Raw genomic sequence first — 17,369 nt, 5'->3', positions numbered from 1 at the left:
ACTCCTCCCACCCCAGAGCGTTCGTGGGGAGACTACGTGCATTATGAATTGTTTCTTTGTTATACTAAAAGCGACAGAACCCTTTCAACATTCGTAAGAAATCTCTCTTATAAAGCAGAGTCGATTGTTCGATTCCGACTATATCATGATCATGTGTTTATGAATCACTGTCAAATAATAATGATACCAGGTGTTCGCGAAAATTATCAACCATTCCCCTGTTTATGCAAGGGATTTTGTTTGAAAGACATCCCTCCCAAAGGGCCCTCACAGTTACAAACTCCATGTTGATTGCCTTGACAGGATGCCGGGGGCAATTCCTACACTTTGCCCGTCATTTGCGAGAAAACCATATCCGGAGCTGAGAGGGTGCGGGTCAACAGTACCGTGACCTTCACCCTCACCTTGACCTTCACACACGACGGGGACTTCCGGTAGAACAGGAAATGTTCACGATGCTCGCTTGTTTCCCCGAACACATGGTGTCATTGTTACATTACAGTGATTCACAAGAGTAGGTTTCTGTGAAGTTTAGGGGCGGTCGGGTAGCCTAGTGGTTAAAGCGTTCGCTCGTCACGCCGAAGACCCGGGTTCGGTTCCCGTAATGGGTACAATGTGTAACGCCCATTTCTGGTGTCCCCCGCCGTGATATTGCTGGAACATTGCTAAAAGCGGTGTAAAACCATACTCACTCATTTTTTTAAGTTTAAAACAGGACCCTGCGCTGTGTTGTGCTACAAAGATAAGAATATAAATACCCCACACTTTGACGTTTTAAATGTGCGACTTTTCACATCGTTTTACCCAATAGTTTCTTGGTCTAAGTCACTATTTTCCTTATACACATGATCTCGTATGGTCTAATTACGGTTGATATAATAATCAATAGCTGCTTATTGCAAAATTTATTTCCCAATAGTCTTAATGTATTTTGTGCCTTTGCACTATTTGCGATTATACGTCGTATGGAAATTGTGTTCAGACAAATTGTTTTCAAGTTTGTTTCATGAATGTGTAAACGAATGACGAGTTGTTTTTGCTCTCACCACATATCAAACCAAAGCCAGAACCTTGACCATGAACCCTTACCCGTTTCGAAATTGTTTAAAATCACTATATTACAGTGTATTAAAGTTCCAAAATGAGTGTATGGATTGTATGTAGATATTTTGCCTAGAACAGATTGTATTTGTTCTGATGTATACTCTATTTTGCTTATAACATATCAATTATTTGAATACTTCTGTGTATCTTGGGTCTCGGATATTTAGAGTTGGTGAGTGAGTTGGGTTTATCGCCGCTTTTATCAGTATTCCAGTTATATCGCGGCGTGTCAGCATAATATGGGAGGAAAGCCTGAAGTGATGCAGGTCTCAGACGTTTACATCTTCGGTGAAACCCACGAGCACGGGTATGGTGCTGACAAACCTAGAAACATAATCGGAGTGAACCGGGATTCGAACATACGATCATAGGTTTCTGGCGTGCCCAAGAGACGCAACTCTGCACAGCGAATCGCAGCGCCTTAGACGACTGGGCCACCCGTGCCCCCCGGATATTTAGAGCACAGCTGAAGACTCTGATCCATTGGATGTTTGGGTCACGAGTAGTACATATCTACCGCGATAATGTACACAAACCAGTGTGTCCCAGTCGTCTGTGCAGAGTAGCGGCCCTTGTGCATGTCAGGAACCCTGGTTCGAATCCCGGTTCAACCCGATTATGTTTCTAGGTTTGTCAGCACCTAAACCATTGTTTTACTGAAGTGGTAAACGTCCGAGACCTGCATCACTTCGGGCTTTCCTCTCACATCTTGATGACACGCCGTGGTATAACTGTAATACTGTTCAAAGCGGCGTAAACTCAACTCAATCACTCACAACTCAAACCAATACACTGTATATACATGTAGAGCTGCAAGCACCTCGCGATTCAGACAGAGGACTGGGCCTGAGGTTGAACATTAAAATTGCCATTGTACAGGCATGTGCTATTCATTTGACAAGTATTTGGACGTGCTCTTAGACAGAAGACGGGTGACAGTACTTTTACCAGACAAAAACGGAACATTTTCTCATTCGCCTTTGTTCTCTCACCTGTACATTCATATCCGGATCTTTCAGTATGTAGTATGTAGTCCATGAGACCTTTTGGATGAAAAATCACATTCTGACTTCTTGATATATTTTAAAACTACGGTATCTAGGAACCATAAAAAATACAATTCGTAAGCTTCAATTCTCACTTATTACAGAGAAGCATGACATCAAACATTTGGACTTATTTTCTGCAAAGTCCCATTTTCAGACTTATAACTTCATGTAATGGTTGCCGTTTTTAAATATATGATCTGCTTAATTGAAAGTAGACATGTAAGCTGAAATGTTTTGAAATGGTTTTATTCATTACGCACTAACGAGAGAGAAATGGGATACTTTTGTACAGTCCGCATCGATGGCAGTTTTTACGTTGACATCAAACGTCTGTCTTTGTGACGTGCCGTGCACAATTGTATCTTAGCACCGATGAGGTCCCTTCTCTCCTGGTGGGTCATATATAGAAATCGGTTATGCTGATTTTCCAAAATCATAATATGATTCAAAATAGCTATCATATTTTTTTAAATCTCCTAATGAAATAGTTTTATGTTTCAGCTAAAAGATACGATACTACTTTTTTAAGGGATTCATTTTTTTAAACTTGATGTACATGTGTATCCTGATGCTGACATATATTTTCTCTCGTTGACTTGTTTCTGCACTGTCTTGTACTGTGTGTCTGATAATAAATGTACGACTGATGTTTGTAAAAAATCGTTATAGTTCACAATAAATGACTTAAATTAAATATAAGTTGTTTGTCATATCCTCTGTTCATGTGGGGGCGGTCGGGTAGCCTAGTGGTTAAAGCGTTCGCTCGTCACGTTCGTTCAATTCCCCACATGGGTACCACGTGTGAAGCCCATTTCTGGTGTCTCCCGCAGTGGTATTGCTGGAATATTGCTAAAAGCGGCATAAAACCATACTCACTCACTCTGTTCATGTATTGGCACTCGTCTCGTATTGACGTTGGGAAGGGGGGGGGGGGGGGGGGGGGGGGGCGTCTAAGGCGCCGAAATTGACTGATCAGGTTGCGTTCCTTAGGCCAGGAAACTTAAGTGTATGATCGTTGGTTCGAATACCAGTTTAACCTGAATATGTTTATACGTTTCTCAGCATCATATCTGACCTCGTGGGTATAAAATCTGCACCAAGTCGGGTTTTTATCCCTGCTGAAATACTATTTAAAGTGACACAGTCACTCACTCCATATAGTTGTCCCACCTCTACCCCGAACGCCCCAGGCGTGCCAGGATCAATAGGTCGTCGCCTCGAATAGACGCATTGTTTTAACAATGCTTACTAGTTCAGCCAGATCTATTGGTCGTATATATATGTTGACAAGCACTTAAGATAGTATGGTAGTCTAGTGGTAAAGACGTTAGCTGGTCACGCGATTGACCCGGGTTTGAGTCCTATAAAATTGTATAATGTGCAAAGCCCACTCTTAGTATCCTTTGCCGTGACTGTGTACAAGTATTGGCAAACGAGGCGTTAAAATTACACACAATCACACAATGCTGAATATTTCTTAATTATTTCGGTGGATCTATTTATTGAAGATGTTATCGACATAGTGGGTCGTTATATGACTGAGATCATTTGTCAGCTTATAGTGGGACAGATCATAGGTTAACAGCAGGACTCACATTAGAAGCCCTGGAGGTGATGTACGGTCCATTAGAAGTGATGGCAGTACTAAGCCTTGTCATGGCCAGATGTGACTGCAACTTAACCGGAAGTGACATCATAAAAAGGAAGTGATGTCAGGAGACCAGAAGTGACATCATAGGAACCTGAGATCATCCACAGAAATGGAGGTGATGTCATTTGACCCAGAAGAGATGTCATATCAGGAGAGGAGATGTAATAGAAGTGGCATTAAAACAGTATTGTCAGTGGAAGTATCAGATATTGTGCATTTTCCCAATGTTTCTAAATAGAGAATACTACACTGTTGAAGTTAAATGTCGTACAATGACGTTTGTTTGTGATGAAGATATTTTACACCACCTTCATTTTATTTGGTGACATTTGACGACGACGGTTTCCCGAGTTACTTCCCCTAATTAGAGCAAGCGATTTATATTAAGTAGTTTATCCATCGAAGTCATTTGAACCGAATATATTTGCCGGTAATTTGAAATATAATATATTTGGCCCTTTACAAATCTTGTTATGGATATTTGGAATTTTAGTGCATCATAATACATGCCTCTTTGGTATGTAGACTATAAGTACATATGAATAAATTCAGCCTAGCGTCAGCTATGGTAATATTTCATTACCGCCGCCATCACCCACCACACCCCACACCCCACACCCTACACCCCCACACCCTACACCCCCACATCCACATCCACACCCCACACCCACATCCACAACCCAGACCCCTACAAAAACAAAACAAAACACATCGTTACAAGGCACACACACACACCATGCATCAGACACATCATGGCACCTACACCCCACACCCACACCCACACACCACACACCCACACACCCACACAAAAACAAAACAAAACAAAAAACATCGTCACACAAGCACACGCACACACACCATGCTTGTCACACATCGTCACACGCACACGCACGAACCATAGCCATGCTCGTTGATCTACGGCCTTGTTCATTTCGGGAAATACAGTCACTGTGATATCATGGACAGACATGTGGAAATACATACAACTACAACACTAGCATCTGCCTTATCACCAACGTCCCGTGAGGTCTCCGGGTAAACAATATTGGCCACCGACACCCTTTGCTTGTCGTAAGACACGGGACGAAAATCCGGATTTTACATCTATTAAACAAACGCAAATACAATAGGAAATGCATGCACTGACCGGATTTGCGTAGTTCACGATATGAACTTACTTTGGGTGTATATTTGATATGAAGCTACAGCTTTGAAATGCATGACCATCATGCACTGCCGTATGCACAAGCATGTTAGTCATGAATGCTGTGTCCGACTTGCAGAAAATTCCAAGCATGGCTTTCGAAGATGATACCCCGGTAAATACTTGCTTGTAGCACATTTCTAACGCATTTCTGATGATTGTCATGGGTTCGAAAATGTTTGACTACTTTCAAAATTTACAAGGGTTTGCGGCGACTACATGGACGGGGTGGTAAGTCTCCGTGACGTGCATGTCATCGTATCCGTAGTTCGTGGATCCATGCTCCTGGTCCAGACTCGATTACTTAGAGACCGATGTCATATAGCTGGAATATTGTTGAGTGTGATGTTAAACGACTTGAACACACTATTAAACATGTGGTACCCAATGCAAATGTTGACATAAACCAAACACTAGCGTGATTTAAGGCTGAGTGAGTGAGTTTGGTTGAACAGTATTCCAGTTATATCGCGGCGTGTCAGCTTAATGTGGGAGGAAGGCCTGACGTGATGCAGGTCTCAGACGTTTACCACTTCGGTGAAACCCAGGAGCACGGGTATGGTGCTGACAAACCTGGAAACATAATCGGGGCGAACCGGGATTCGAACTCTGCACAGCGAATCGCAGCGCCATAGACGACTGGGCCACCCGTGCCCCCTTTAAGGCTGGGAGTTATCTACATCAGACTTTGAAACTATTAATAAGACACTGATGCCGCTATCTAAATGCAGATTGTATTTACTTAAGACGTTATATTAAAAGTTCAATCCCTATTTCCAAAAAAAAGAAGAAGAAAATGAATAGGGTCACACACGTGCATTCATATACACATCGTTATAAGACCGCCTCCGTGGTCTAGTGGTAAAGCGTCCGCTCGGAGAGCGGAAGGTCCGGGGTTCGATATCCGGCCTCGTCATGCACGTGTGTGTGTGTGGCTGCTGGGAGGGACTGATGCCAGTTTTATGGTGCTGAGATACCAGTTTTGATACAGTTCTTCATGGATACCCTCTCCATCATCGGGATACCCCACTCAAACACAACATACTGACTCCCAGCCTACCAGTCCTTGTTTTACCTGCTTACTCAGGCAGGGTTACAACAAGTGCCATCTTTTTACGTCTTGTGGTATGACACGGATGGAGATCGAACTCCCGACCTGCCGCTATGTATACTGCGACACAGTAAATACAACCACCATCACAGTGGGCATTGTGTTAGTAGATATATATTACATACGGTCGACGTCTCCAGTCTTTGAACCGATCTTGCGCAATTCCTAACCTTTTATTCACAAATATTGCAAGACCTGTGAGAACTATATGTACACCGACTTTCAATTAAGCTGTTTTAGTTATAGAACGACCGCCTCCGTGGTCTAGTGGTCGAGCGTCCGCCCGGAGAGTGGAAGGTCAGGGGTTTGATTCCCGACCGCGTCATATCAAAAGACGTTAAAAGATGGTACTTGTTGTTAGCCTGTCTGGCGCTCGGCATTAAGGGGCTAAAACAAGGACTGGTCGGCTCGGAGTCAGTATACTGAGTGGGGTATTCATGTTAAACTGCGGCATGGTATCTCAGTGAGCTAGCACTATAAATCGGCATCAGTCCGGACTAGTACAAGCAGCCACACAAACACACACACGTACATGTACATGCACGTCGCTATATAAGTGCAATAATGTTGGACGCGACGTTAAACCCCACCTCACCTCACCTCACCTCACCTTAGTTATAGAACGATTGAAATGGCTTCCATAGATCGCCTGGGACGTCAGCTTGTGTCTTGTGCGTGTGCCCTTGCCTTTAGCTGGCTACACGCCGTGTTGGTGTCGCCTAATGACACAGTAGTGTTGTAGTTGGACTGTGGGGTATGTTGAAATAATCCCGGGGAATTGCGTTAGATCAGTGCCCCTTTAAGTTATTTGCTTCATGTATGTAAATTCACAACCATGAATTATCGTTTAACGTCGCGTTCACAATTATTTCACTTATGTAGCGACACGAGTATTGGTTGCTAGTCCGACTAATGCCGGTTTTAGTGTCAGCCCACTGTGATTCTATGCCGCAGTTTAACATAAATACCCCACTCAGACACAGTATACTGACTCTGAGCCGACCAGTCCTTGTGTGATCACCTTCCACATACAATGACTTTATGGAGATACAGTTCAAACCGGCGTTAAACCAACTTCAAACACTTACATTTCACTTAACTCGAGGGGGCGCTGGTGGCCCAGTCGTCTAAGGCGCTGCGATTCGCTGTGCAGAGTTGCGTCCCTTGGGCACGCCAGAAATCTATGATTGTGGGTTCGATTCCCGTTTCGCCCCAATTATGTTTCTAGGTTTGTCAGCACCATAGGCGTGCTCCTGGGTTTCACCGAAGTGGTAAACGTCTTAGACCTGCATCACTTCGGGCTTTCCTCCCACATTAAGCTGACACGGCGTGTTATAACTGGAATAATGTTAAAAGCAGCGTTAAACCCAATTCACTCACTCACTCACTTAACTTGAACATAGTTCCCGGTCCCCACGAGTTCGACACAACGGGCTTCGAGTGTATTTCGCTTATATAGCGTAGTGTGTGTGTGTGCTTGTGCGTGAGCGTGAGCGTGTGCGTGTGCGCGTGCGTGCTAGCCTGGACATGTATTGATTCCATGCCGCAGTTTCAAATGGATACCCGACTCAAACACAATGTATCGACTCAGAAACAGCCGGTCGTTGTTTTATCACCTTTATGCTGAGCACCAGGCAGGGTAGTTACAAGTACCATCTTTTGGTGTGATGCGGCCGAGGACCGTGCCACGGACTTTCAGGACAGACGCTGTATCCATTAGACCACGGAGGCTGCGAAGATGAAGAAACACTGCATGATAATCATTTACTTTTGTTTTATTCAAACATATAGAATAATTTTCTTGAAAGAAGAAGACAAACATTTGGCTGAAATTGGCAAAATCAAAATAAGGCAAATGTCCAAGAAGTTTAACTTAAGCTTCTGGTATATCGATGATGTCGTTCAATAATGGTCAATTAGACAATCCCACCCCACTGGTATACCCACTTGAGCTTTTGAACACTGAAACCGCCTCAACTGTTCCATATTTAGACATACGCATGAAGATTCAACTAATAACCCTGTTGTACCCCAGATCAAACAGCGGTTTGTTGTACCCCTGATCAAACAGCGGTTTGTTGTACCCCTGATCAAACAGCGGTTTGTTGTACCCTAGATCAAACAGCGGTTTGTTGTACCCCATATCAAAAAACGATTTGTTGTAACCCTGATTTGTAGTCCTGATCAAACAACGATTTGTTGTAATCATGATCAAACAACGTTTTGTTGCAACCCTGATCAAACAACGGTTCGTTGTAACCCTGATTAAACAACTTTTGAGCAAGAGTAGTTTGGAGCTCTTTGAAATCTCGCTGACAGATCATGCAAGCGTTGTGAAATGTAGACACGAAAGCCTGGAGCTGCTGGAATATTGCAATTGAACGCATAGAAAACGGCCCGGACCAGTGTATAAACTGTCTAGCAATGCCGAGCCAGCAACTGTTGCTAGGGAGGTGAGTTGTGCTTTGTCTGAAAGAGAATCTATGAAGAAATTATTCCGTTGAATGGCTTTAAATAGATACAGTGGCGAGCGTCAAACGTACCAGGTACCAGTTTCCTGTCATATTTACCTGAATGCTTACCCATGTTGTGTAGACTGGTCCACGCACACGCTTACTCCGCTGTCTGATCTACGCTACGTCTGTCTCTACTGACGCACCAGTTCATACGCTGGACAGAACCAGGTATGAAGAATTGATCTTCACCAGCTATGTGATTATAGGTTACAGTTTTGGTATAATTACATGTATAATTATTGTAGACGTAACAGCAGATTTAATGGTTAACATAAAGTTCAAAGTAGCATTAGATATAATTATAATTATCGTAGACGTAGCAGTGGACTTAATATATACATAGTGTTCAAAGTAGCATTAGATAAAATTATTATTATCGTAGACGTAGCAGCAGAGTTAATATATACATAGTGTTCAAAGTAGCATGAGACATAATTATAATTATCGTAGACGTAGCAGCAGAGTTAATATATACATAGTGTTCAAAGTAGCATTAGGTATAATTATAATTATAGTAGACGTAGCAGCAGATTTGATACATACATAGCGTTCAAAGTAGCATTAGATATAATTATAATCATCGTAGACGTAGCAGCAGACTTAATATATACATACTGTTCAAAGTAGCATTAGATATTATTATAATTATCGATGATGTAGCAGCAGACTTAATATATACATAGTGTTCAAAGTAGCATTAGATATAATTATAATTATCGTAGACGTAGCAGCAGAATTAATGTAAACATAGTGTTCAAAGTAGCATTAGCTATAATTATAATTATCGTAGACGTAGCAGCAGACGTAATGTATGCACAGTGTTCAAAGTAACATTAGGTATAATTATAATTATCATAGACGTAGCAGCAGACTTAATGTATGCATAGTGTTCAAAGTAGCATGAGATATAATTATAATTATCGTAGACGTAGAAGCAGACTAAATATATACATAGTGTTCAAAGTAGCATTAGACATAATTATGATTATTGTAGATGTAGCGGCAGACTTAATGTATACATAGTGTTCAAAGTAGCAATAGATATAATTATAATTATCGTAGGCGTAGCAGCAGACTTAACGGTTAACAAAGTGTTCGAAATAGCATACACCACTGGGCTATCAGTTTTTTTTCTTGTCGTGGGCAGATATGCACCTAGTCTAGTTCTTAATGGGAATACTGTGTGGCTACCTCCTATTGTCAGACAGTGGATATGTATAGCTAGACAGTGGTGACGTTTTAGAAATATGCCTCATCTATTAAATAAACATGTATTAATAGGGAACAGAAAGGCTTGGTGGTTGTCATTAGAACTGGAACTGATAAACTAGCAGGAACCTTGATGGGGAAGTAATGTTCATACTGGAACCAGCAAACTCCTCACACCTGCAGTCTATCATTGTTTTTGCTGTGAAAACTATGTCAAGAGCTGTTTGCTCCGGGTTACCATTCTGTCTTTACGAAATGTCGATGCGGTATTGCATCTTTAGGAATCGAAACAGGCAGATAGGTAAACTTAGAGGTTGAAGACAGAGTGTCTTGACTGTTATGATCATATTGAAGATTTAGAACATGTTAATATATTTCAATTACAAGTATACGATGATCTTTCATCTATCATATAAGTTGGGGCACGGGTGGCTCAGTCGTCTGAGGCGCCGCAATTCTCTGTGCAGAGTTGCGTCCCTTGGGCACGCCATAACCCTATGATTGTGGGTTCGAATCCCGGTTCTCCCCGATTATGTTTCTAGGTTTGTCAGCACCATACCCGTGGTCGTGGGTTTCACCGAAGTGGTAAACGTCTGAGACCTGCATCACCTCGGGCTTTCCTCCCACATTAAGCTGACACGCCGTGATATAACTGGAATAATGTTAAAAGCGGCTTTTAACCCAACTCACTCACTCACTATTTACAAATATAACGGCTAATTTTTTAAACCTGACAAACAATAAGAAGCTGTGGGTCCTTTTTAGAGGTAGAGGTAGTATTAGCCATAACAGTAATTGTAGTACAGTGGTAATCATAATAATAGTTAAGGTAGAACAAGTATAAGTAACATCATCAGTTGTAGAAGTATTGTGTCGGTAAATATTTAAAGTATAGACGTGTTAACTTTACAGATAACATCGTGAGCAAGCATGGCGTCAGGCATGGCCTACGGGGATCCCGCCAACCCATCCCAACTCACCTACGGGGCTCCAATGACCTCCACCTCCAACCCATCGCCAGCTGGGATTCCCAACCTACCAAATCAATCTCTAGAGAATCTGAACCCGGCTTTGTTGCAGCAGCTGGGTAAGTAAATAGCTTAGCTGTAGCCATTGCAACAGAATTGGCATATTATGAGTAGCATAATTCTTGAAAGGAGTTATGAAGCCAATCTCCGTTTGCATATTATTTTGCAATAATTTATGTTTGTTTTCTTGATAACATTGTTATCATCATGGGGACCATATATCTGCTGTTATCACTTTGTGATAAGTTTAAAATTGTAAAAGACAATATTTCAAAAGCTTATCTAGAAGAACGGTTTTTTAAACCTTCTTCTAATATAGGAGGAGAACTAATGGTTTAGTAGATCTTAGACGGTAAGCACTTTGGTTAAACCCTCGAGCCACCACAATCAGGGCTAATGTAGGATTCTAACCCGTGATCATATATAGGATTTTATGAGGACAACGCATTCTGTTCACCGGGGTTCCGATGACCTCCGGAGCATTCGTGACCAACTCGTGTTATTCCGGGACAACCCGAATAGCGACTCGTGCCCCTCTCATCGCCATTCTTCCGACCAGGTTCCGTCTTAGCGCAAACGGGCATGCATAAACAATTGTCAACTCGTTGCGTAATGGTTCACATATATTTCCCCATATATTATATATATTTCAGATGCAATTTAAAGCGCATCTGGACATGCAGTATTTTACAGTATGATTGAACATATTTAACTGTGTCTTGTTGGGTATATTTTTAGATGCAAGACATATGTAAAATCCAAAATTATTTCTGAGGGATTCTTTGACTTTGAACTTGAAATCATACGCGCATTCTGATTGGTTTGTCGTATCTTCGCACATAACATCCATCGATAGGGGGACGAGTCTTCTTGCAGTTTACGGAAAGGGGCGAGTGGTGACGAATGGCCTCCGGAGATCTCGCCAAACCATCTCCAACTGGGATTCACAACCCGCTTCAGCAGGGGCATTGAAGCCCGCTCTGTTGCAGCTGTTGGTTAAAGCAAAATATCATGTTTCCTGGAAAATATAGAAAAATATAGTTTGTGATTACATCCTCAGGTTTACTCACTAAAATACTTTTCCTGGAGACCGCCTCCGTGGTCTAGTGGTAGAGCGTCCGCCCGGAGAGCGGAAGGTTCGGAGTTCGGTCCCCGGCCGCGTCATACCAAAAGACGTTTAAAGATGGTACTTGTTGTTACCCTAAAACAAGGACCGGTCGGCTCGGAGTCAGTATACTGTTTTTGAGTGGGGTATTTATGTTATTTATGTTATGTATTTATGTAAGTGGGCTAGCTCTATAAATCGGCCTCAGTCCGGACTAGTACAAGCAGCCACACACACACGTACATGCACGTCGCTATATAAGTGCAATAATCTTGGACGCGACGTTAAACCCAATTTTACCTCACCTCACCTCACTTTCCCTGGACATGCTAGATGTTGGGACCCCCAGAATATTAAATGGCCACTAGCATATAATCACTGATGTCCAGCACTGACCCCTGTCCACTGTTCTTCAGGAATGGTGGTGACGACACAGCCGCCTCAGTTGCTGAGCCGCCTCCGCATGGGTGAGGACCCGGTTGGGATGCAGTGTATCTTCTGTCATGGCAACATCCAGACGTCGACAAGATACAAATTTGGCCATTGTACCTGCGTCAGCATGGCGATAATTTGGATGCTTGGGTGAGGCTGATTTTATCTGTACTTTGTAACACGTCCTGAGCTTAATGTAACGCTGTTTAATACCTCTGTACCAAACCCGGGGCCACGGGTGGCCCAGTCGTTTAGGGCGCCGCGATTCGCTGTACAGAGTTGCGTCCCTTGGGCACGCCAGAAACCTTTGATTGTGAGTTCGAATCCCTGTTCGCCCCGATTATGTTTCTAGGATTGTCAGCACCATACCCGTGCTCGTGGGTTTCACCGAAGTGGTAAACGTCTGAGACCTGCATCACCTCGGGCTTTCCTCCCACATTAAGCTGACACGCCGTGATATAACTGGAATAATGTTAAAAGCGGCGTTAAACCCTACTCACTCACTCACTCACTGTACCCACCCCGGGATTCCGGGTTCGAACTGTCCCCCAGCGTGAGTGAGAGAGTGAGTGAGTATGGTTTTACGCCGCTTTTAGCAATATTCCAGCAATATCGCGGCGGGGGACACCAGAAATGGGCTTCACACATTGTACCCATGTGGGGAATCGAACCTGGGTCTTCGGAGTGACGAGGGAACGCTTTAACCACTAGGCTACCCGCCCATGAGTGAGTGAGTATGGTTTTACGCCGCTTTAAGCAATATTCCAGCAATATCACGGCGGGGGACACCAGAAATGGGCTTCACATTGAATCCATGTCGGGAATCGAACCTGGATTTTCGGCGTGACGAGCGAACGCTTTAACCACAAGGCTACCCCACCGCCCCTGATCCCGAAGCAACGTATGCTGCTCGAGAGGGGACTCACTATATGGTGCGTTGTCAGACTCGGCTACCTGATCGCATGTAGTGGTACGGCGATGGCTTGGGGTGGGCTTCATAACACTAGTCATTTTTATTTGGTCCTGACTGATTTATTTATTGACCGTCGTAAAATTACATTAAACAACAAACAACCACAAGTGTGGAAGTTAATTTGAATTAAGAAAACGGAAGTTGACATAAATTATATCTCTGGTTTCGGTATTACTGGTATCGTCGACCGCCACCGCAGTGTAGAGGATGGAGCTCCTGCGCGGAGAGCGGAAAGTGGGTAGTTCGATTCCCAGGGCTTCCCAGCTTCCCAGCGCTTCTTATCGAAAGATGTTAAAAGGTGGTACTTGTTACCCTGCTGATAAGTAGCATGAGCAATGATTAACGAAATCGGCACATAATCGGCCGGTAACGTATTAAAACCACCCGACCCACAACAGACAGCTCTTATGACAAGCATGCGAGACTGAAAACATGATCAGCACTGAAATCCCCATAGTCTTTTAACAAGTCAATGTCGATTGTGTTGGTGATGCCATAGGCGGATCCGATAATGATGAACCGTGAAATTGTAATGCATATTCATGTGCTGTCCTTTTTCTTCCAGCGGCTGCTTGGGGTGTTTCCTGATCCCACTGTGCATAGACAAGACCAAAGACGTCATCCATACTTGTCCCAACTGCCAGAAGGAAATTGGACGCCATCGGAAATAATCAGTCAACGATTCGGCTTAACTCTACCCCGATATAGTGGCGTAACTCTAACCCGAGATAGAGGCGTAACTCTACCCTGAGTTAGGGCGTAACTCTACCCGAGCTGGGGCGTAACTCTACCCGAGCTGGGGCGTAGCTCTACCCCGAGATAGGGGCGTAACTCTTCCCCGAGTTAGGGGCGTAACTCTACCCCGAGATAGGGGCGTAACTCTACCCCGAGATAGGGGCGTAACTCTACCCCGAGATAGAGGCGTAGTTCTACCCCGAGTTAGGGGCGTAACTATACCCTGAGATCATGAGTGGCATAACTCTACCCGAGATTGGGGCGTAACTCTACCCCGAGATAAGGGCGCAGCTCTACCCGAGAAAGGGCCGTAACTCTACCCCGAGATAGGGGCGTAACTCTACCCTGAGTTAGGGCGTAACTCTCCCCGAGCTGGGGCGTAGCTCTACCCTGAGATAGGGGCGTAAATCTTCCCCGAGTTAGGGGCGTAACTCTACCCCGAGATAGGGGCGTAACTCTACCCCGAGATAGGGGCGTAACTCTACCCCGAGATAGAGGCTGAGCTCTACCCCGAGTTAGGGGCGTAACTCTACCTCGAGAAAGGGCGTAGCTCTACCCCGACAGAGCGGCGTACCTCAACCCCGAAAAAGCCGCGGAATGGACGATATTCATGTGAATTTATGTGATAAATATAGTAGATGTGGACCAGATCAAAGTTTAAAATATGCTCTCAGAGATACGTGTTTTATTATTGTCATTTTATCAGAAGAACCTTAGCAATAAATTGTGGGCTGACAATGAGGTATGTACAAAAGTCAAATCTCTGAGAATTGTTTTGAACTGTGCACAGTATTTTCGCTAACCCTCTGTCGGTCAAGGACAAGGTGGTCCACTGGTTCTCAACTCAGCTGAGCAGAATTGCGTCCCTTATTTGTGTAAACATCCGCTGATCACCTCATCGAATCGCGAAAAACACAACTAGCTCGTTGATATCAACGGCATTTGTCACTTTGGGATTTCCTCCCAAAACGGTTAGACCCGTGAAAATTCCGGGAAAGAATAGGTCTTCAGCATCCCATGCTTGCCGCAAAAGGTGACTATGCTTGTCGTAAAAGGCGACTAACGGGATCGGGTGGTCAGGCTCGCTTACTTGGTTGATGCATGTCATTGATCCCAATTGCGTGGGTCGATGCTCATGATGTTAATCACTGGATTGTCTGGTCCAGACTCGATTATTTACAGACCGCCGTCATATAGCTGGAATATTGCTGAGTGCTGCGTTAAACAACAAACCAACCAACCCAAAACGGTTAAAACACTCAAGCGTTGTTCAAAATGATGTCAAACTCGCCAACTAGATATAGGTTATCATTGTACATAGCCCAACAAGGGGATAATAAACGTGGTCTGTTATGAATGTTTTGCTTATATTTTCAAAAGCGTATTTATCGTTGAATGATTGAGATCCGCCAGCTGCAGGATAAGTAAGTTTTTTTGTTACATGTCGTCCCAGAAAAAAATATATTGACAAGGGTTCTTACGATTAATCGAAATATCGATGCAACGTAATTCATTGATAGCCTTGTATCGATTACATGTATCAACTGGTATAATTAACATTGATACGGGGCTACAGTTTTGATAGTTTCAATAGGCGCGGAGACATTAGATGTGAAAGAATGAGGTGAAATGGTGTTTAACGTCGCGTTCACAATTATTTCACTTACTAGTATATAGTGACGTGCACGCACGTGTGTGTATGACTGCTGGTTTTGTGGTGCCAGCCCACACAGTAACTATGCCGCAGTTTAACATGGGTGTCCTACTCAGACACATTTACTGAATCCGTAAGGTAACAAATCCCATCTTTTGGTATGGAGTGGCCGGGGATCGAACCACCGACTTTCTGAGCCAACGCTGTATCCTCTGGGCCACGGAGGCAGTGAAGATGAAGGAAAACTGCATGATAATGTTTATTTTTGTTTCATTCAAATATGTACAATGTGCTTTCTTTGAAAGAAGTCAAATTTTTTTCACTGGAATTGGCAAAATCAAAACAAGGCAGTTTAACTTTAACTTCAGGTATATTGATGATCTGATATCGTCCAATAATGGTCAAATAGCCAATTTCATTCCAACAACATATGTATGGCAAACCAATGACTTCAACTTTTCAATAATCAACTATTTACCTTTTTTCGTACAATATTCCAGCGACTCCAGCTATTCGTGTGTCCGTTTCACAACTACAATAAGTTTATTATTTAGATCTATGCATAAGTAGCCAGAGCGACAAAAGATTATCCCGAATACTCTACGGCAAGAGAAATTACACAGTTCAAGGACTTAGTAAAGCTTACGAAAGGTTTTGTGGTAGAGCATTTGCTAATTTGACGTATCGGCGACAAAAATGATACCCGATGCATTCCCATGCAGTTGACAGTGTGTGTGTGTGCGTGTGCGTGCGTGCGTGCGTGCGTGCGTGCGGCTGTGTGTCAAGCAAGTCACTGAGCCTGACCACCCGATCCCGTTAGGCGCCTCTTGCGACAAGCATAGTCGCCTTTTATGGTAAGCATGGGGTTGCTGAAGACCCATTCTACCCCGGATCTTCACGGGTGCAATAGGTAATTGAATAGGACATCATGTTTTGTCAATGATACGTCATATTTGGAATGTCCTCCACGTGTCTACCAAACAATTTTTTGCAAGCTTCTTACAAGTTTTACTGAGGTCTGGAATGTTGTCTATTAGGGCAGGGACGGGTAACTCGGGTACCCGGGTCGGGTGTGTACCGAGTAGGACCCGGGTACCCACAGGACTACCCGGACCCGTGGTTAGACACATGATATATTGTTAAATGACAAACATTATGCACCCATTCCTTCTGACTTTCACATGGCTGAATTAAGTCAACTTCAGTGTATGCATGACCAGATTGTTAAGTACGTGTATCTAAACATTTTGCCAGGGCTATGGTAAAAAAATTCCCAATCGGACATTTTGTTCCTATCTCTTGAGGCCTACAGCGGGTACCCGGGTAGGGTCGAGTAATATAGGTTGGGTGCCCGGGTAGTAAATTTGGAGACGTCCCAGGCCTATTGTCTATGTATATATCCATCGATATGCATGCCATGGTACAGTGACTACAGTCACGCTCACACTGGGTATATTGTTATCAAATATATAATATTATTATATACGGCCATTGAAATGATCTTGAGCAATTCTTAACCTTTTATTTACACATACACGTATTGCTTCACCCGTGACTACAACATGTACAGTGACTACCAATGAATATAGCTCTTCTAT

General features: G+C 43.5%; 1 protein-coding gene across 1 annotated transcript; it reads left to right on the top strand.

The window, feature by feature from the left end:
* Positions 1 to 10,774: 10,774 nt before the first annotated feature.
* LOC139461876 (lipopolysaccharide-induced tumor necrosis factor-alpha factor homolog) lies at positions 10,775 to 14,147 on the top strand. The gene is made up of 3 exons (XM_071243358.1): positions 10,775 to 10,931; positions 12,394 to 12,559; positions 13,948 to 14,147. The coding sequence occupies exons 1-3, from the start codon at positions 10,775 to 10,777 to the stop codon at positions 14,051 to 14,053; spliced, it is 429 nt and encodes a 142-aa protein (XP_071099459.1). The 3' UTR covers positions 14,054 to 14,147.
* Positions 14,148 to 17,369: the final 3,222 nt, after the last annotated feature.

This window comes from Haliotis cracherodii, unplaced genomic scaffold (assembly GCF_022045235.1).
Source record: "Haliotis cracherodii isolate W230 unplaced genomic scaffold, xgHalCrac1.p SCAF_15, whole genome shotgun sequence".
NCBI classification, from domain to species: Eukaryota; Metazoa; Mollusca; class Gastropoda; order Lepetellida; family Haliotidae; genus Haliotis; species Haliotis cracherodii.
Note: the sequence above shows the minus strand (reverse complement) of the source record. Positions and strands in the feature narration are given on the sequence as shown.

What these genes read in the sequence shown, in the direction of transcription:
- LOC139461876 (XM_071243358.1), top strand. Translation starts at nt 10,775, where the DNA reads ATGGCGTCAGGCATGGCCTACGGGGATCCCGCCAACCCATCCCAACTC. An exon ending in GGCTTTGTTGCAGCAGCTGG is followed by an intron (nt 10,932 to 12,393) that starts GTAAGTAAATAG and finishes ACTGTTCTTCAG; the next exon opens with GAATGGTGGTGACGACACAG. An exon ending in GCGATAATTTGGATGCTTGG is followed by an intron (nt 12,560 to 13,947) that starts GTGAGGCTGATT and finishes TTTTTCTTCCAG; the next exon opens with CGGCTGCTTGGGGTGTTTCC.